The sequence below is a fragment of the Bufo bufo genome, chromosome 4 (assembly GCF_905171765.1).
Source record: "Bufo bufo chromosome 4, aBufBuf1.1, whole genome shotgun sequence".
Lineage (NCBI taxonomy): Eukaryota > Metazoa > Chordata > Amphibia > Anura > Bufonidae > Bufo > Bufo bufo.
The window spans coordinates 296,946,489-296,961,398 of record NC_053392.1 but is presented as its reverse complement, the minus strand read 5'-3'; the positions used below and the strand labels follow the sequence as shown (position 1 = coordinate 296,961,398).

The 14,910-nt window shown below is 46.4% G+C and overlaps 1 protein-coding gene across 1 annotated transcript in view; it reads left to right on the top strand.

Moving 5' to 3' along the window:
* ME1 (malic enzyme 1) overlaps nt 1–14,910 on the top strand; it is a 426,557-nt gene that overhangs the window by 179,671 nt on the left and 231,976 nt on the right. Inside the window, exons 4-5 of the mRNA XM_040428702.1 lie at nt 5,165–5,240; nt 6,446–6,607. Coding sequence (XP_040284636.1) covers nt 5,165–5,240; nt 6,446–6,607 — 238 coding nt within the window. The remainder of the gene's footprint in view (nt 1–5,164; nt 5,241–6,445; nt 6,608–14,910) is intronic.

Here is a 14,910-nt window from a genome sequence, read left to right as displayed (position 1 = left end):
ACTACACAGGTCACTCGCATGACCTTGATTCCATATGGGGTCGAGGACCTCGTCGTCCTCCACATCATCTTTCACCCAGTCTTCACCCCTGCCCTCCTTGTCGGTCTGCACACTTTCGAAAGCCACAGCAGTTGGCACCTGTGTTTCGTCATCATCCGAGACGTGCTGCAGTGGTCCTCCCATGTACTCATCTTGAAACATAAGTGGTGCACTCAATATCCTCCACTTCTGAGGCAGGGATAGGTGGATGGCCCTGGGAAACCCTGCTAGCAGAGTCATCAAAAATCAGAAGAGACTGCTGCATGACTTGGGGCTCAGACTGCTTGGCTGATTTCCAAGGGGGTGAGGTGAAAGACTGATGGACATCGGCTGCAGGTGCAAACTCTGATCTTTCAGCAGGAGACTGGGTGGGAGACCATGTAAAGGAACTTGAGGCCCTGTCAGCAACCCAATCTACTATCACCTTTACTTGTTCTGGCCTCACCATTCGTAGAGCTGCATTAGGCCCGACCAAATACCACTGAAGGTTCTGTCGCCTACTCGCACCTGAGGAAGGTGTTTCACTTGTGCCTGTAGCTGGCACAGATCGACCACGTCCTCTCCCTGCAACAGGAGCTCCACAAGCAGCACCAGACCGGGGCCAGATCCCTTATTTGACGCTCTCCTCATATTTCTCAAATTTAGGATCTTGCCCAAAATTGGTGTTTTTTTAATAACAGAATAGAACAACAGTATCTAAAGGGTGTATCTCACAATGACAGATGCAGCAAAGGCTGCAAATTTAGTTTTCGGCCCAAAATGGGTGTTTTTTTTAATAGAATAGAACACCAGTTTCTAACGTGTGTATCTCACAATGACAAATACAGCAAGGGCTGCAATATTAAGTACTTTGCCCAAAATGAATGTTTTCTTAAACCCAGAATATTATTACTGTATTTCAAGATTGTATCTCATACTGACAGATGCAGACAAGGCCGCAAATTAAGTATTTTGCCCAAAATGGGTGTTTTTTTTTAAATAACAGATTAGCACAGCAGTATCTAAAGCGTGTATCTCACTATAACAGATGAAAGACAGAAACATGCAATGCGACAATAAACTGCAATATAGAGTACAAAATTGCATAATAATAACAAGTGCTACACTATAAGTGCGAGATACTTGGCAAATCGTTTTGTACAAAACTATCTGAGCCCGTCTGCCGAGCGTCAAGGCGATCTCTGTTAGACGGGTTCCTACGCTAAATTCTACCTGTTAGGCGCCATAACGGCTACCATACACTTCAGGGAGTGAGGTTGCACATACCTACGATAATTTTACCTGTTAGGTGCCATGACGGCTACCATACACTTCAGGGAGTGTAGGTTACACAGCAGGCCCACTCCACGACATCACCGGCGCCAAATGGCTACCAAGGACTGCAGTGAGAGTCCACAAACTATCCCACTCCTGGTGCCATGGCTTCAGTGAGTGAAGGGGAGCAGGCCTGACTATGTACTAACACCAATTAAAATCAGCCAATAGGGCAGACAGGGTGGTTAGGAGTGCATGACTGAGGAGGCACGGCACCAGGAGTGGGATAGTTTGTGGACTCTCACTGCAGTCCTTGGTAGCCATTTGGCGCCGGTGATGTCGTGGAGTGGGCCTGCTGTGTAACCTACACTCCCTGAAGTGTATGGTAGCCGTCATGGCACCTAACAGGTAAAATTATCGTAGGTATGTGGAACCTCACTCCCTGAAGTGTATGGTAGCCGTTATGGCGCCTAACAGGTAGAATTTAGCGTAGGAACCCGTCTAACAGAGATCGCCTTGACGCTCGGCAGACGGGCTCAGATAGTTTTGTACAAAACGATTTGCCAAGTATCTCGCACTTATAGTGTAGCACTTGTTATTATTATGCAATTTTGTACTCTATATTGCAGTTTATTGTCGCATTGCATGTTTCTGTCTTTCAATGTTGTTCCCTGCCTTAGCAATGTGCTTCTGCGGTTTGGTATGTGCTGACTGACCCCCTTTTTAGGTTTTTCACTATAACAGAGGCAACAAGGGCTGTAAAAATTTTTATTTTGCCAAAAAAGGGTGTTTTTTAAAGTATTTCAAGCTTGTTTTTAACAATCACAGATGCAGCAAAGGCTGCAATATTAAGTACTTTGCCCAAAATGGGTGTTTTTTTACTAACAGAATATGACAGCAGTATATAACGCTTGAATTTCACACTGACAGATGCAGCAAGGGCTGTAAAATTGAGTATTTTGCCAAAAAAGGGTATTTTTTAAAACCCAGAAAATTATAGCTGTATTTGTAGCTTAAATTGCACACTGACTAATGCTGCAAAGGCCACAGATGTAGGGTCTTGCCAAAAATGGGTGATTTTTTTTAAAACCCAGAATATAATTGCAGTATTTATAGCTTCTATTTGACTGTCACAAATGCACATATGCTGTGCTGTTGCACAGAACTTGCATAAAATGGCCGCCGCTGCCCACCTAACTAACAGACGGATAAAAGTTATTTTTCTGGGTCACTGGGCTCAGGGCAGGGTAAAAAGATTGTGCACTGCACCCACACAACTAAATCTAGTTAGATCACTGAGTTAACAAGCACTTCTGATTAAAGATTCTGTCCTATTCTCTCCCTCACAGCAGCAGCATCCTATCCCTACACTAGTAACAGCAGAGTGATGTGCAGCGCTACGTGACTCCAGCTTATATAGAGGCTGGGTCACATGCTGCACTGGCCAATCACAGCTATTCCATTAGTAGGCATGGCTGTGATGGCTTCTAAGGGCACAGAGTCAAACGCTTGTTGATTGTTCTGCAGCCTTTCAAAAAGCGCCATAAAATAGCCGAACACCGAACCCGAACTTTTACTGAAATGTTCAGGTTCGGGTCCGGGGTTCAAAAATCCTAAAGTTCTATTTCTGAGATCTGTTATTACTGGCAAGTGCAGTGGGTGTGTTACCACCATCCTACACACTTACAGTATTTACTCGATAAGGAAAAAGCCCAAGCTTGTGAGAATTATCTGAACTGCTGTTCATATGGAAATGTTAGTCTGTTCCCAAGCATGGCATTGACACTTACTAACATTGTTTGACAAACATGCTTTTTTTCCATCGCAATGTGGTAGATGGTGTTTACTAGACTAATAAACATACACAGGCTTTTCACTTTCAGTACATTTTTATATTTCTGTCATCAAAACACTCAATTATTTAACCATGCAACTTGATGATAAGATGTAACAGAAGCTTTCTGATGTATTTTAGCTTGAATTCTTTTCATTGCATTGCTGCAAGTTCTTAACCCTTTAATGAACAGTCCTATTTGTCAATTAAAGGGGCTGTCTTATCTGGACATGTATCCACCACGTGGATAAAGAAATTTAAAAAAAAGTTATGGCTTTTGGAAGTAAAAAACAAAAAAGTGAAAATAGGAATTGGGAAATGGCTGCATCAGGAAGGGGTTAATAGAAAATGTACATTTCCCTTACACTTCTGCTAACAGATGTTTTTGCTTTGTAAGTGAGATCTATCAGGTAATAAATATCCTGTATCTTATTCCGCATGGATTTCCTGCAGTCTATCAGCGGATACAAGCTATTTTACGATACCATGCTCTGCATGATACATGTAAAGGTTAGCATTATTCTCCTGATGGATTCACAGGACAGTACCAGGGAATTTTTGCCGTCTTACTTTATCATGAAATTGCTTCTAATTTGAGCTGGGCGATATGGCCTAAAATCGATATTGCGATATAATTTGAAGCATGTGCGATATAACGACATATCGCGATATATTATTTTCTTCTGTATGTATACAAATTACAAACCTTTTGAAGAAATGTTTAAGATGTATATTGTGTAACAGATCTTTTTCCAAACAATGTAAAGATGAAGTGTTAGTAAAAATTGTTTAAAATAAAGTACAAAATCTAAAAAAATAAACATTACATTTCTTCCTGCTGTCCTGATTACTTATTCATATTGCACAAAAAAAAGGTGCACATATTTGAACTAAAAACCCTTCAGGTTCCAAAGATTTATTTTCCATTAAAGGGAACCTGTCATCAACTTTATGCTGCCCATATTAATGGCAGAATAAAGTAGAGACAGGTGAGTTGATTTCGGCGACAGTGAGTTGATTTCAGATGTCCCCCAGCCAGCGCCATCAGTCCCATGCCATTGCCATCATCATCCATGTCCCCCAGCCAACCCCATCAGCCCCATGCCATTGCCACCATCATCATGTCCCACAGCCAGCCCCATCAGACCCATGCCATTGCCATATCATCCATGTCCCCCAGCCAGCGCCATCAGCCCCATGCCATTGCCACCATCATCATGTCCCCCAGCCAGTGCCATCAGCCCCATGCCATTGCCAGTTGCCACCATCATCATGTCCCCCAGCCAGAGCCATCAGCCCCATGCCACAGCCATCCACCCCCAGGTAGATTCGGCCCCTGCTGATATACTTACCTTTTCTGCAGGGTATGCAGCTGGCTGATGGAGTCTGCAGGAGACAGACCGCATCTTCTTCCCAGCATGCACTGGGAGGGAACTGACGTCACACACAGCGTCAGCCAGCGCCCTGACGATGTGTGAACGCAAGGCCTTGCAGCGTTGTGCAGAGTCGGGACTCGGGAGGCCACGGAGCGGTGAGTGAGAAGCTTCTTCAATTCACTACCGCTCCGTGGTCATCTATCGCGATATGGCGATATAGCCCGAATTTATGCTGATCATATCGTATATCGTTTGTATCGCCCACCCCTACTTCTAATTATAGAAAACATGTCATGATATCACAATGAGTAGTGCCAAATGACAAACTCTGCTCTGCTACATCTGCGTAATAAATATCTTAACAATTACTTTATTTAAAATCCTGGAAAAACTGTATTCTGACTTTACTATTCATACAGTGCTCCAAATTTCTGTCACTTTTGTTTGGAGTATAAATCATAAAAAATTCTTCAGTATCCACATAGGATTAAACCATTCTTCAAAACACTGTTGCCTATGGTTATGTTCATGTGATACCTCAAGGACTGGAAGAAAATCTATTTTCAGATAGGTGATCTCACCAGTTAATGCATTCATCAGACTTTTGCCTGTCAAATATAGACTTTACCTGCGTAATATTTCTCTGTCTTTTTCTCTGCAGAGGACTCTTCATTACCATTCATGACCGCGGCCATATATCCACTGTAATGAAATCATGGCCTGAGAATGAGATTAAGGTAACGTATGCTTACTTGTATTTAACTGCGAGTGGTCAGAGATTTTTACCACATTGAATAGTTCATGTAAGGACATTCCAGTAATAGTAAGCCAATAATTGACATTATCTCAGAAGAAATCTGCTTTGCTTCATCTCTATAATAATACACGGTGGTGTTCAGTTACCAAGCACAAATTGAAGGGCAGCAGAAGTTCTGAATTTTAATTTGTAGAAATGTGCACAGTGTTCTATCGGGGCTTGAGTTTTGACATCATTAGACACAGTGAATCCCACCTTCTAAATGTCTCCCTTTATTGAGTATTTGATACGTGGAATATTTTCTGATCTGACTGAAGGGATGTCTCTAGTATAAGCAGTTAGTTTATGATCTGTAGGGTCCAACTGCTGGAACTTTTGGATTTTGTTGAAATTATCCAGAGGGTCCTATCTAGGGCCTTCAATTTGATTAAATATTCTGTGTAATGTTATATTGTACATATTGTAATTGTGCCCAATGAAATTTGTGGAATAGGGCCTTACCTAATGCCTAATCAATTTATCAGGAACTAATAATATCATTTCCAGTTCCTACATTGTACTTCACACTGTATTCTACTTAGGCTACTTTCACACTCGCCTTTTGGCTTTCCGTTTGTGAGATTCGTTCAGGGCTCTCACAAGCGGCCCAAAATGGATCAGTTTTGCCTAATGCATTCTGAATAGATAAGGATCCGCTCAGAATGCATCAGTTTGCCTCCAATCAGTCTCCATTCCGCTTTGGACGCGGACACCAAAACGCTGATTGCAGCGTTTTGCTGTCCGCTTGACGAAACTGAGCCAAATGCATCAGTTCTGACACACAATGTAAGTCAATGGAGACAGATCCGTTTTCTCTGACACAATCTGGCACAATAGAAAACTGATCCATCTCTCATTGACTTTCAATGGAGTTCATGACGGATCCGTCTTGGCTATGTTACAGATAATACAAACGGGTCCGTTCATGATGGATGCATGCACTTGTTTTATTGTAACGGATCCGTATTTTGCAGATCCATGAGGGATCTGCCCAAAACACAAGTATGAAAGTAGCCTTAGCCACATTGACTTAGCATACTATTGCATACTGCCATAGTCCATCTTTATCATCAGTTTAGTAAGTGGATACATCGAGATAACTGTATAAGTATATGTAAGGGAAATACTGATTATCTATATTTACAGGCTGTTGTGGTAACAGATGGAGAGAGAATCCTTGGTCTTGGAGACCTTGGAAGTTATGGCATGGGCATTCCTGTTGGTAAATTGGCACTTTACACAGCATGTGGAGGAGTAAAGCCTCAACAGTGTCTCCCTGTGATGCTGGATGTAGGAACCGACAATAAGGTAGGCATCGTATCTTTAATGAAAACAATGCTTTAAAGGGATTTTCTGACAGTTTTTAACTGATGGCCTATCCTCACCGATCAGATACTGATAACCTATCAGAACTTTTGGGCAGTAAAATGGCTCTAAAATAGTCCTGGAAAGGGCTAGAGGGCTGCAAAAGGCATCAAAATGTGCTTAAGAGCATGACAACTGTTCTGCAAACAAATGTGGATAGGGAAATGACTTAAAATAACGTAAAATACAGACAAATTTAAAATAACAATCTGGATCTAGGAGTAGGAGGTTCAGGAGGCGGTGGATGGGTGGATGTGGCGGTGTAGGTTGACGTGGCAGTGTAGGTGGAAGCGGCGGTGAAGGAGGAATAGGTAGCCAACACTGATTTGTGTTATTTTATTTTATTACATTGGGGTATCCCCCAAAATATTGGGACATAACAAAATAAAACTAAGAATAAGTGCACTTGAGTACAAGAATGGATGGTTGAGGCTGGTATAAATGTCTATTCTGCACAAGGTACGGACAAGTCCTGTGGGATCCATGCCTGGTTCATTTTAATAAACGTAAGCTTGTCCACATTGGCTGCGGCCTGTGATGATACTCTCTGCCGTACTAAACACACGTTCACACTATACACTGGCTGCAGGGCAGGTCAGCACCTCCAAGGCTGACAAAGCTTTTCCACATTTGGGCCATGCTAACCCTGCCTTCTCAGGTGCTGGTGGTGCCCCAACTGCATTGGCGACCTCTTCCTCCTCCTCTGCCTTCGCCTTTTGTTTCCACTGTGCCCCAGCTGTCAGGTGGGAATGCTATCATCAGCGTGCGCTTGTAATTGCGCATCTTCCGATCAGAAACAGATGTTTTCACTAAATTTAGTTCCCTGTCAGCAATGCAGAGCAGGGGTTCATGTCACCCAGCAACAGAACAGAGGATTTTGAGAGATTTAGGCCCCTGTCACCCAGGCACAGCAGGGGTTCATTCACGGCAAAAGGGGGTTCATGTCACCCAGCAATAGAACAGAGGATTTTGAGAGATTTAGGCCCCTGTCAGCAATGCAGAGCAGGGGTTCATTCACAGCAAAAGGGGGTTCATGTCACCCAGCAATACAACAGAGGATTTTGAGAGATTTAGGCCCCTGTCAGCAATCCAGATCAGGGGTTCATTCACGGCAAAAGGGGGTTCATGTCACCCAGCAATACAACAGAGGATTTTGAGAGATTTAGGCCCCTGTCATCCAGGCACAGCAGGGGTTCATTCACCTCAAAAGGGGGTTCATGTCACCCAGCAATACAACAGAGGATTTTGAGAGATTTAGGCCCCTGTCAGCAATCCAGATCAGGGGTTCATTCACGGCAAAAGGGGGTTCATGTCACCCAGCAATAGAACAGAGGATTTTGAGAGATTTAGGCCCCTGTCAGCAATGCAGAGCAGGGGTTCATTCACAGCAAAAGGGGGTTCATGTCACCCAGCAATACAACAGAGGATTTTGAGAGATTTAGGCCCCTGTCAGCAATCCAGATCAGGGGTTCATTCACGGCAAAAGGGGGTTCATGTCACCCAGCAATACAACAGAGGATTTTGAGAGATTTAGGCCCCTGTCATCCAGGCACAGCAGGGGTTCATTCACCTCAAAAGGGGGTTCATGTCACCCAGCAATACAACAGAGAATTTTGAGAGATTTAGGCCCCTGTCAGCAATGCAGAGCAGGGGTTCATTCACGGCAAAAGGGGGTTCATGTCACCCAGCAATACAACAGAGGATTTTGAGAGATTTAGGCCGCTGTCACCCAGGCACAGCAGGGGTTCATTCACGGCAAAAGGGGGTTCATGTCACCCAGCAATACAACAGAGGATTTTGAGAGATTTAGGCCCCTGTCAGCAATCCAGATCAGGGGTTCATTCACGGCAAAAGGGGGTTCATGTCACCCAGCAATACAACAGAGGATTTTGAGAGATTTAGGCCCCTGTCATCCAGGCACAGCAGGGGTTCATTCACCTCAAAAGGGGGTACATGTCACCCAGCAATAGAACAGAGGATTTTGAGAGATTTAGGCCCCTGTCAGCAATGCAGAGCAGGGGTTCATTTACAGCAAAAAGGGGTTCATGTCACCCAGCAATACAACAGAGGATTTTGAGAGATTTAGGCCCCTGTCACCCAGGCACAGCAGGGGTTCATTCACGGCAAAAGGGGGTTCATGTCACCCAGCAATACAACAGAGGATTTTGAGAGATTTAGCCCCCTGTCAGCAATGCAGAGCAGGGGATCATTCACGGCAAAAGGGGGTACATTTCACACAGCAATACAACAGGGGATTTGGAGAGATTTAGGCCCCTGTCAGCAAAGCAGAGCAGGGGTTCATTCACGGCAAAAGGGGGTTCATGTCACTCAGTAATACAACAGAGGATTTTGAGAGATTTAGGCCCCTGTCACCCAGGCACAGCAGGGGTTTGTATACACCAAAAATAGTAAAATGTCACCAAACAATTGAAAATAAGAATTTTTTCAATTTAGGGCACTAAAATTGCCCCTTTTTTAAATTTTATTAAAATGGCTCTAAAATAGTCCTTGAAAAGGCTAGAGGGATGTAAAAGGCAGTAAAATGTGCTTAAGAGCATGGTAACTGCTCTGCAAACAAATGTGGATAGGGAAATAACTTAAAAAGAAATAAAATAACTAAAAATTACAAATTATTAACCTGCAACTCAGAGAAGGAGGTGAATATGGAGTCGGAGGTTGAGGAGGCGGTGAATGTGGTGTTGTAGGTGGAGGCAGCAATGGAGGAGGAACAGATAGCCAACAATGTTTTTTTTTATTTTTTAATAAATAAAATATTGGGACAAATAAAAAAAAAGAAAACAAAGAATCATTGCACTTGACTTGAGTACAAGAATGTATGTTTGATGGTGGTATAAATGTCTATTCTGCACAAGGGATCCAAGCCTGGTTCATTTTAATGAACGTGAGCTTGTCCACGTTGGCTGTGGACAGGCGGCTGCGTCTGTCTGTAATGACGCCTCCTGCCGTGCTAAATTCACGTTCAGAGAGTACACTGGCTGCAGGGCAGGCCAGCACCTCCAAAGCATACAGGGCAAGCTCTGGCTATGTGGACAATTTGGAGACCCAGAAGTTGAATGGGGAAGAACCATCAGTCAGTACGTGTAGTCGTGTGCACAGGCGAGGTGACAAAGCTTTTCCAAATGTCGGCCATGCTAACCCTGCCTTCTGAGGTGCTGGCGCTGACACAGCTGCATTGGCAACCTCTTCCTCCTCCCCTGCCTTCGCCCTGTGCTTCCACTTGTCCCCCGGCGTGCGTGCTGCAGCTGAAACTCCACTATGGCCTGCTGCTGCTCGCACAGTCTCTCCAGCATGTGCAAGGTGGAGTTCCACCTGGTGGACACGTCGCATATGAGGCGGTGGGTGGGAAGGCCGAAGTTACACTGCAGCGCTGACAGGCGAGCAGCAGCAGGGTGAGAACGCCAAATGCTGATGTTCACCCCTGGCTGTGCTGAAGTTGGTGGTGAAGGTCTGTCGCTGACCAGATGAGGAGGTGGAAGAAGAGGAGGAGGAAGCCGAATAGGAAGAGGAGGCAACAGGAGGCAAAGAATGAAGCCCTGCGATCCTTGGCGGCGGAAGGACGTTCGCCAAACACCTCTCCGCCTGGGGCTCAGCCGCCACTACATTTACCCAGTGTGCAGTTAGGGAGATATAGTGTCCCTGGCCATGCTTACTGGTCCACGTATCTGTGGTTAGGTGGACCTTGCCACAGATGGCGTTGCACAGTGCACACTTGATTTTATCCGATACTTGGTTGTGCAGGGAGGGCACTGCTCTCCTGGAGAAGTAGTGGCGGCTGGGAACGACGTACTGTGGGACAGCAAGCGACATGAGCTGTTTGAAGCTGTCCGTCTCCACCAGCCTGAATGACAGCAATTCAAAGGCCAGTAGTTTAGAAATTCAGGGCCAGGGATCGAGGGTGGCTAGGTGGGAATTTACGCTTTCTCTCAAAGTTTTGTGAGATGGAGAGCTGAACGCTTCCGTGTGACATGGTGGAGATGCTTGGTGACGGAGGTGGTGTTGTTGGTGGCACATCCTCTGTTTGCTGGGCGGCAGGTGCCAACGTTCCTCCAGAGGCAGAGGAAGAGGCCGAGGCAGCAGCAGAAGAGGGAGCAGGAGGGGCCTGAGCCCTTTCTTGGTTTTGAAGGTGCTTACTCCACTGCAGCCCATGTCTCGCATGTAGATGCCTGGTCATGCAGGTTGTGCTAAGGTTCAGAACGTTAATGCCTCGCTTCAGGCTCTGATGGCAGAGCGTGCAAACCACTCGGATCTTGTCGTCAGCACATTGTGTGAAGAAGTGCCATGCCAGGGAACTCCTTGAAGCTGCCTTTGGTGTGCTCGGTCCCTGGTGACGGTGGCCAGTAGCAGGCGAACAGTTTTGGCGACGCCTGCTCTGCTTTTGCACCCTGCTCCTGCTTTTGCTACGCTGTTGGCTCGGTCTCACCACTGCCTCTTCCTCCGAACTCTGAAAGTCAGTGGCACGAACCTTCATTCTATGTGGGGTCTAGGACCTCATCATCCCCTGCATCGTCTTCCACCCAGTCTTCCTCCCTGACCTCTTTTTCGGTCTGCACACTGCAGAAAGATGCAGCAGTTGGCACCTGTGTTTTGACATCATCAGAGACGTGCTGAGGTGGTATTCCCATGTCCTCATCAGGAAACATAAACCTTGCCAGCAGAGTCTTCAAACAGCATAAGAGACTCCTGCATGACTTGAGGCTCAGACAGGTTCCCCGATATGCACGGGGGTGATGTGACAGACTGATGGGCATGGGTTTCAGGCGCCACCTGTGCGCTTTCTGCAGAAGACTGGGTGGGAGATAATGTGAACGTGCTGGATCCACTGTCGGCAACCCAATTGACTAGCGCCTGTACTTGTTCAGGCCTTACCATCCTTAGAACGGCATTAGACCCGACCAAACATTGCTGTAGATTCTGGCGGCTACTGGGACCTGAGGTAGTAGGTTCAGTAGGACGTGTAGCTGTGGAAGAATGGCCACGTCCTCTCCCTGCACTAGAGGCTCCACCAACACCACCACCACGACCATGACTGTGTCCCTTATTAGATGTTTGCCTTATAGTTAGCGTTCACAAAGCAAAGTAAAAAGTGGTTAAGTATGTTAAAAATAATTAACCGCCAATATAAACCTTGATGTAAGGTATTGCACTCTATTATTATTTTTTTAACTCTATATGACAGCAGTATTTGTGGCCTAAATGTAACACTCACTTATGCACGTCTTATCACAGATGTGCAGTATATCAGAGGCTTTTTTCACCCCAGTAACCAAAAAAACGTATTTCTGGCCTAAATGTGGCAGTCACTTATGCATGTTTAATCCTAGATGTGCAGTATATCAGAGGCTTTTTTTCACCCCAGTAACCAAAAAGCCGCATTTATGGCCTAAATGTCAGTCAATTATGCACGTCTATGCATTTATGGCCTAAATGTGACATTCGCTTATGTTGTCTAATCCCAGATGTGCAGTATATTACAGGGTTTTTTCACCCTAACCAAAAAGCTGTATTTCTGTCCTAAATGTGACAGTCACTTATGCACGTGTAATCCCAGATGTGCACTATATGAGAGGCTTTTTTCACCCCAGTATGCCAAAGCCGTATTTATGGCCTAAATGTGACAGTCACTTATGCACGTGTAATCCCAGATGTGTGTCACGTACCGGCAGGACAGGTAGTGGATCCTCTGGACCAGAGAGGCAATGGCGCGGGTTGTACTAGAGGACCGGTTCTAAGCAGTTACTGGTCTTCACCAGAGCCCGCCGCAAAGCGGGATGGATTTGCTGCGGCGGTAACTACCAGGTCGTGTCCCCTAGTAACAACTCGACCTCTCTGGCTGGTGATATGGCGTGGTACACAGGGAGAAGGCAAGAGCGAAGTCGGACGTAGCAGCGGTCAGGGCAGGCGGCAAAGGTTCAAAGGCGAGTGGACGGTAGCAATGGGTACGGCAACAGGTAAGGCAAACTAACATAGGAAGGAACGCTTTCTCTGAGGCACAAGGCACAAAGATCCGGCAGCAAGCTGTGGGAGGAGAAGGTATAAATGGGCAGTGCACAGGTGCAGCCTAATTAAGTCAGCACTGCCTCTCACAACCTTAACCCTTAATAACCCCTTTGGACCAGGCACCAATCACCGGTGCACTGGTCCTTTGAATCTAAGAGTCCCGGCGCGCGCGCCCCCTAGAGAGCGAGGACGCACACGCCGAGACGCTGGAGTGCTGCCTGGGGGCATACGCTGTGAGTGCTCCGAGGCCAGCAGGGGACCCGGAGCGCTCAGCGTAACAGTACCCCCCCCCTTTGGTCTCCCTCCCTTTTTGGTACCGAAGAATTTGCGGATGAGACTGTGGTCCAGGATGTTCTCCTCCGGCTCCCCAGTCGACCAAAAAAAATCTTTTCCCCCGGGAGATCTTGGTCGCCAAGATCTCCTTGACAGAGAATATATCGGAGGTACCGGCGACAGGGGTGGGAGAAACAAGCTTGGGAGAAAAAACGGTTAAAGACAGCAGGTTTAAGAAGGGAGACATGGAAGGAGTTATGGATTCGGAGGGAGGGAGGAAGATGGAGCTGATAAGAAACTTGATTGATACGACTCTTGATTTTATAGGGTCCCAAGAAACGAGGGCCCAACTTGTAACTTGGGACCCTAAATCGGATGTACCTAGAGGAGAGCCACACCTTGTCACCCGGACGAAATTCCGGTGGAGATCTGCGTCTCTTGTCAGCTTGAACCTTCATACGGGCAGAAGCCCTGAGGAGAGCAGCATGGGTTTCTCGCCAGATGGAGGAAAAATCCTGTACAAGACTGTCAACGGCAGGTACAGAAGAAGGAGTGGGAGACTGTGGCAGAGGTGGAAGAGGATGACGGCCGAAAACTACAAAGAAAGGAGACTTGTTAGAGGCAGAGGATTGTTTGTAGTTGTAGGAGAACTCCGCCCAGGGAAGTAGATCAGCCCAGTCGTCATGGCGTGAGGATACAAAGTGACGCAGATAGTCACCCAAAATCTGGTTCACCCGTTCTACTTGGCCGTTAGACTGAGGATGGTATGAAGAAGAAAAGTCCAATTTGATCCCGAGCTGAGCACATAGAGCCCTCCAGAATTTTGAGACGAATTGTACCCCACGATCCGAGACAATATGTTTGGGAAGGCCATGGAGACGGAAGATGTGTTGGAAAAATTGTTTGGCCAACATGGGTGCAGAGGGTAGACCGGGCAGGGGTACAAAGTGAGCCATCTTGGAGATGCGATCCACCACGACCCAAATAACAGACTTGTCATGGGAGGAGGGAAGATCTGTAATAAAGTCCATGGCGATGTGAGACCAGGGAACTTCAGGAACAGGTAGAGGCAAGAGGAGACCCGCTGGTTTCTGGCGAGGCAATTTATCCCGGGCGCAAATCATACAGGCCTGGACGAAGTCCGAGACATCTTTCTCCAGAGAAGGCCACCAGTACCTTTGGGAGATTAGTTGGAGAGACTTTAGCACCCCTGGATGACCGGCAAAAGGGGAGGCGTGGCCCCACTTGAGAATTCGCAGCCGCTGACGTGGAGGTACGTAGGATTTGCCAGGAGGAAGAAGGCGCAGGTCCATGGGAGCCACTGTAATAAGGCGTTCTGGAGGGATAATATATCGAGGTGTTAACTCGTCGCCCACCACATCAGAGGAGCGAGACAGAGCATCTGCCCTAATGTTCTTACAAGCCGGACGGAAATGGATCTCAAAGTTAAAGCGAGCGAAGAACAGAGACCAACGAGCCTGACGGGGATTTAATCTCTGAGCAGACTGGAGATAAGCCAGGTTCTTGTGGTCCGTGAAGATGTACACAGGATGTGTGGCCCCCTCGAGTAAATGTCTCCATTCCTCCAGTGCCAATTTAATAGCCAGCAGTTCCCTGTCCCCAATGGAGTAATTTCTCTCTGTGGAAGAGAATGTTTTTGAAAAGAAGCCACAAGTTGAAGTTTTGCCCCGGGAAGACTTCTGGGGGAGGACAGCTCCGGCTCCCACCGAGGAGGCATCTACTTCAAGAGAGAAGGGCTTGGTGGAATCTGGTCTAGAGAGAACGGGTGCAGAGGCAAAGGCGGATTTCAGGGACTGGAAGGCTTCCTCGGCTTGGGAAGGCCAGGATTTGGGGTTAGCTCCTTTTCTAGTGAGAGCCACGATAGGAGCTACCAGAGTGGAATAGTGAGGGATGAATTGCCTGTAGTAATTCGCAAAGCCCAGAAATCTTTGTAT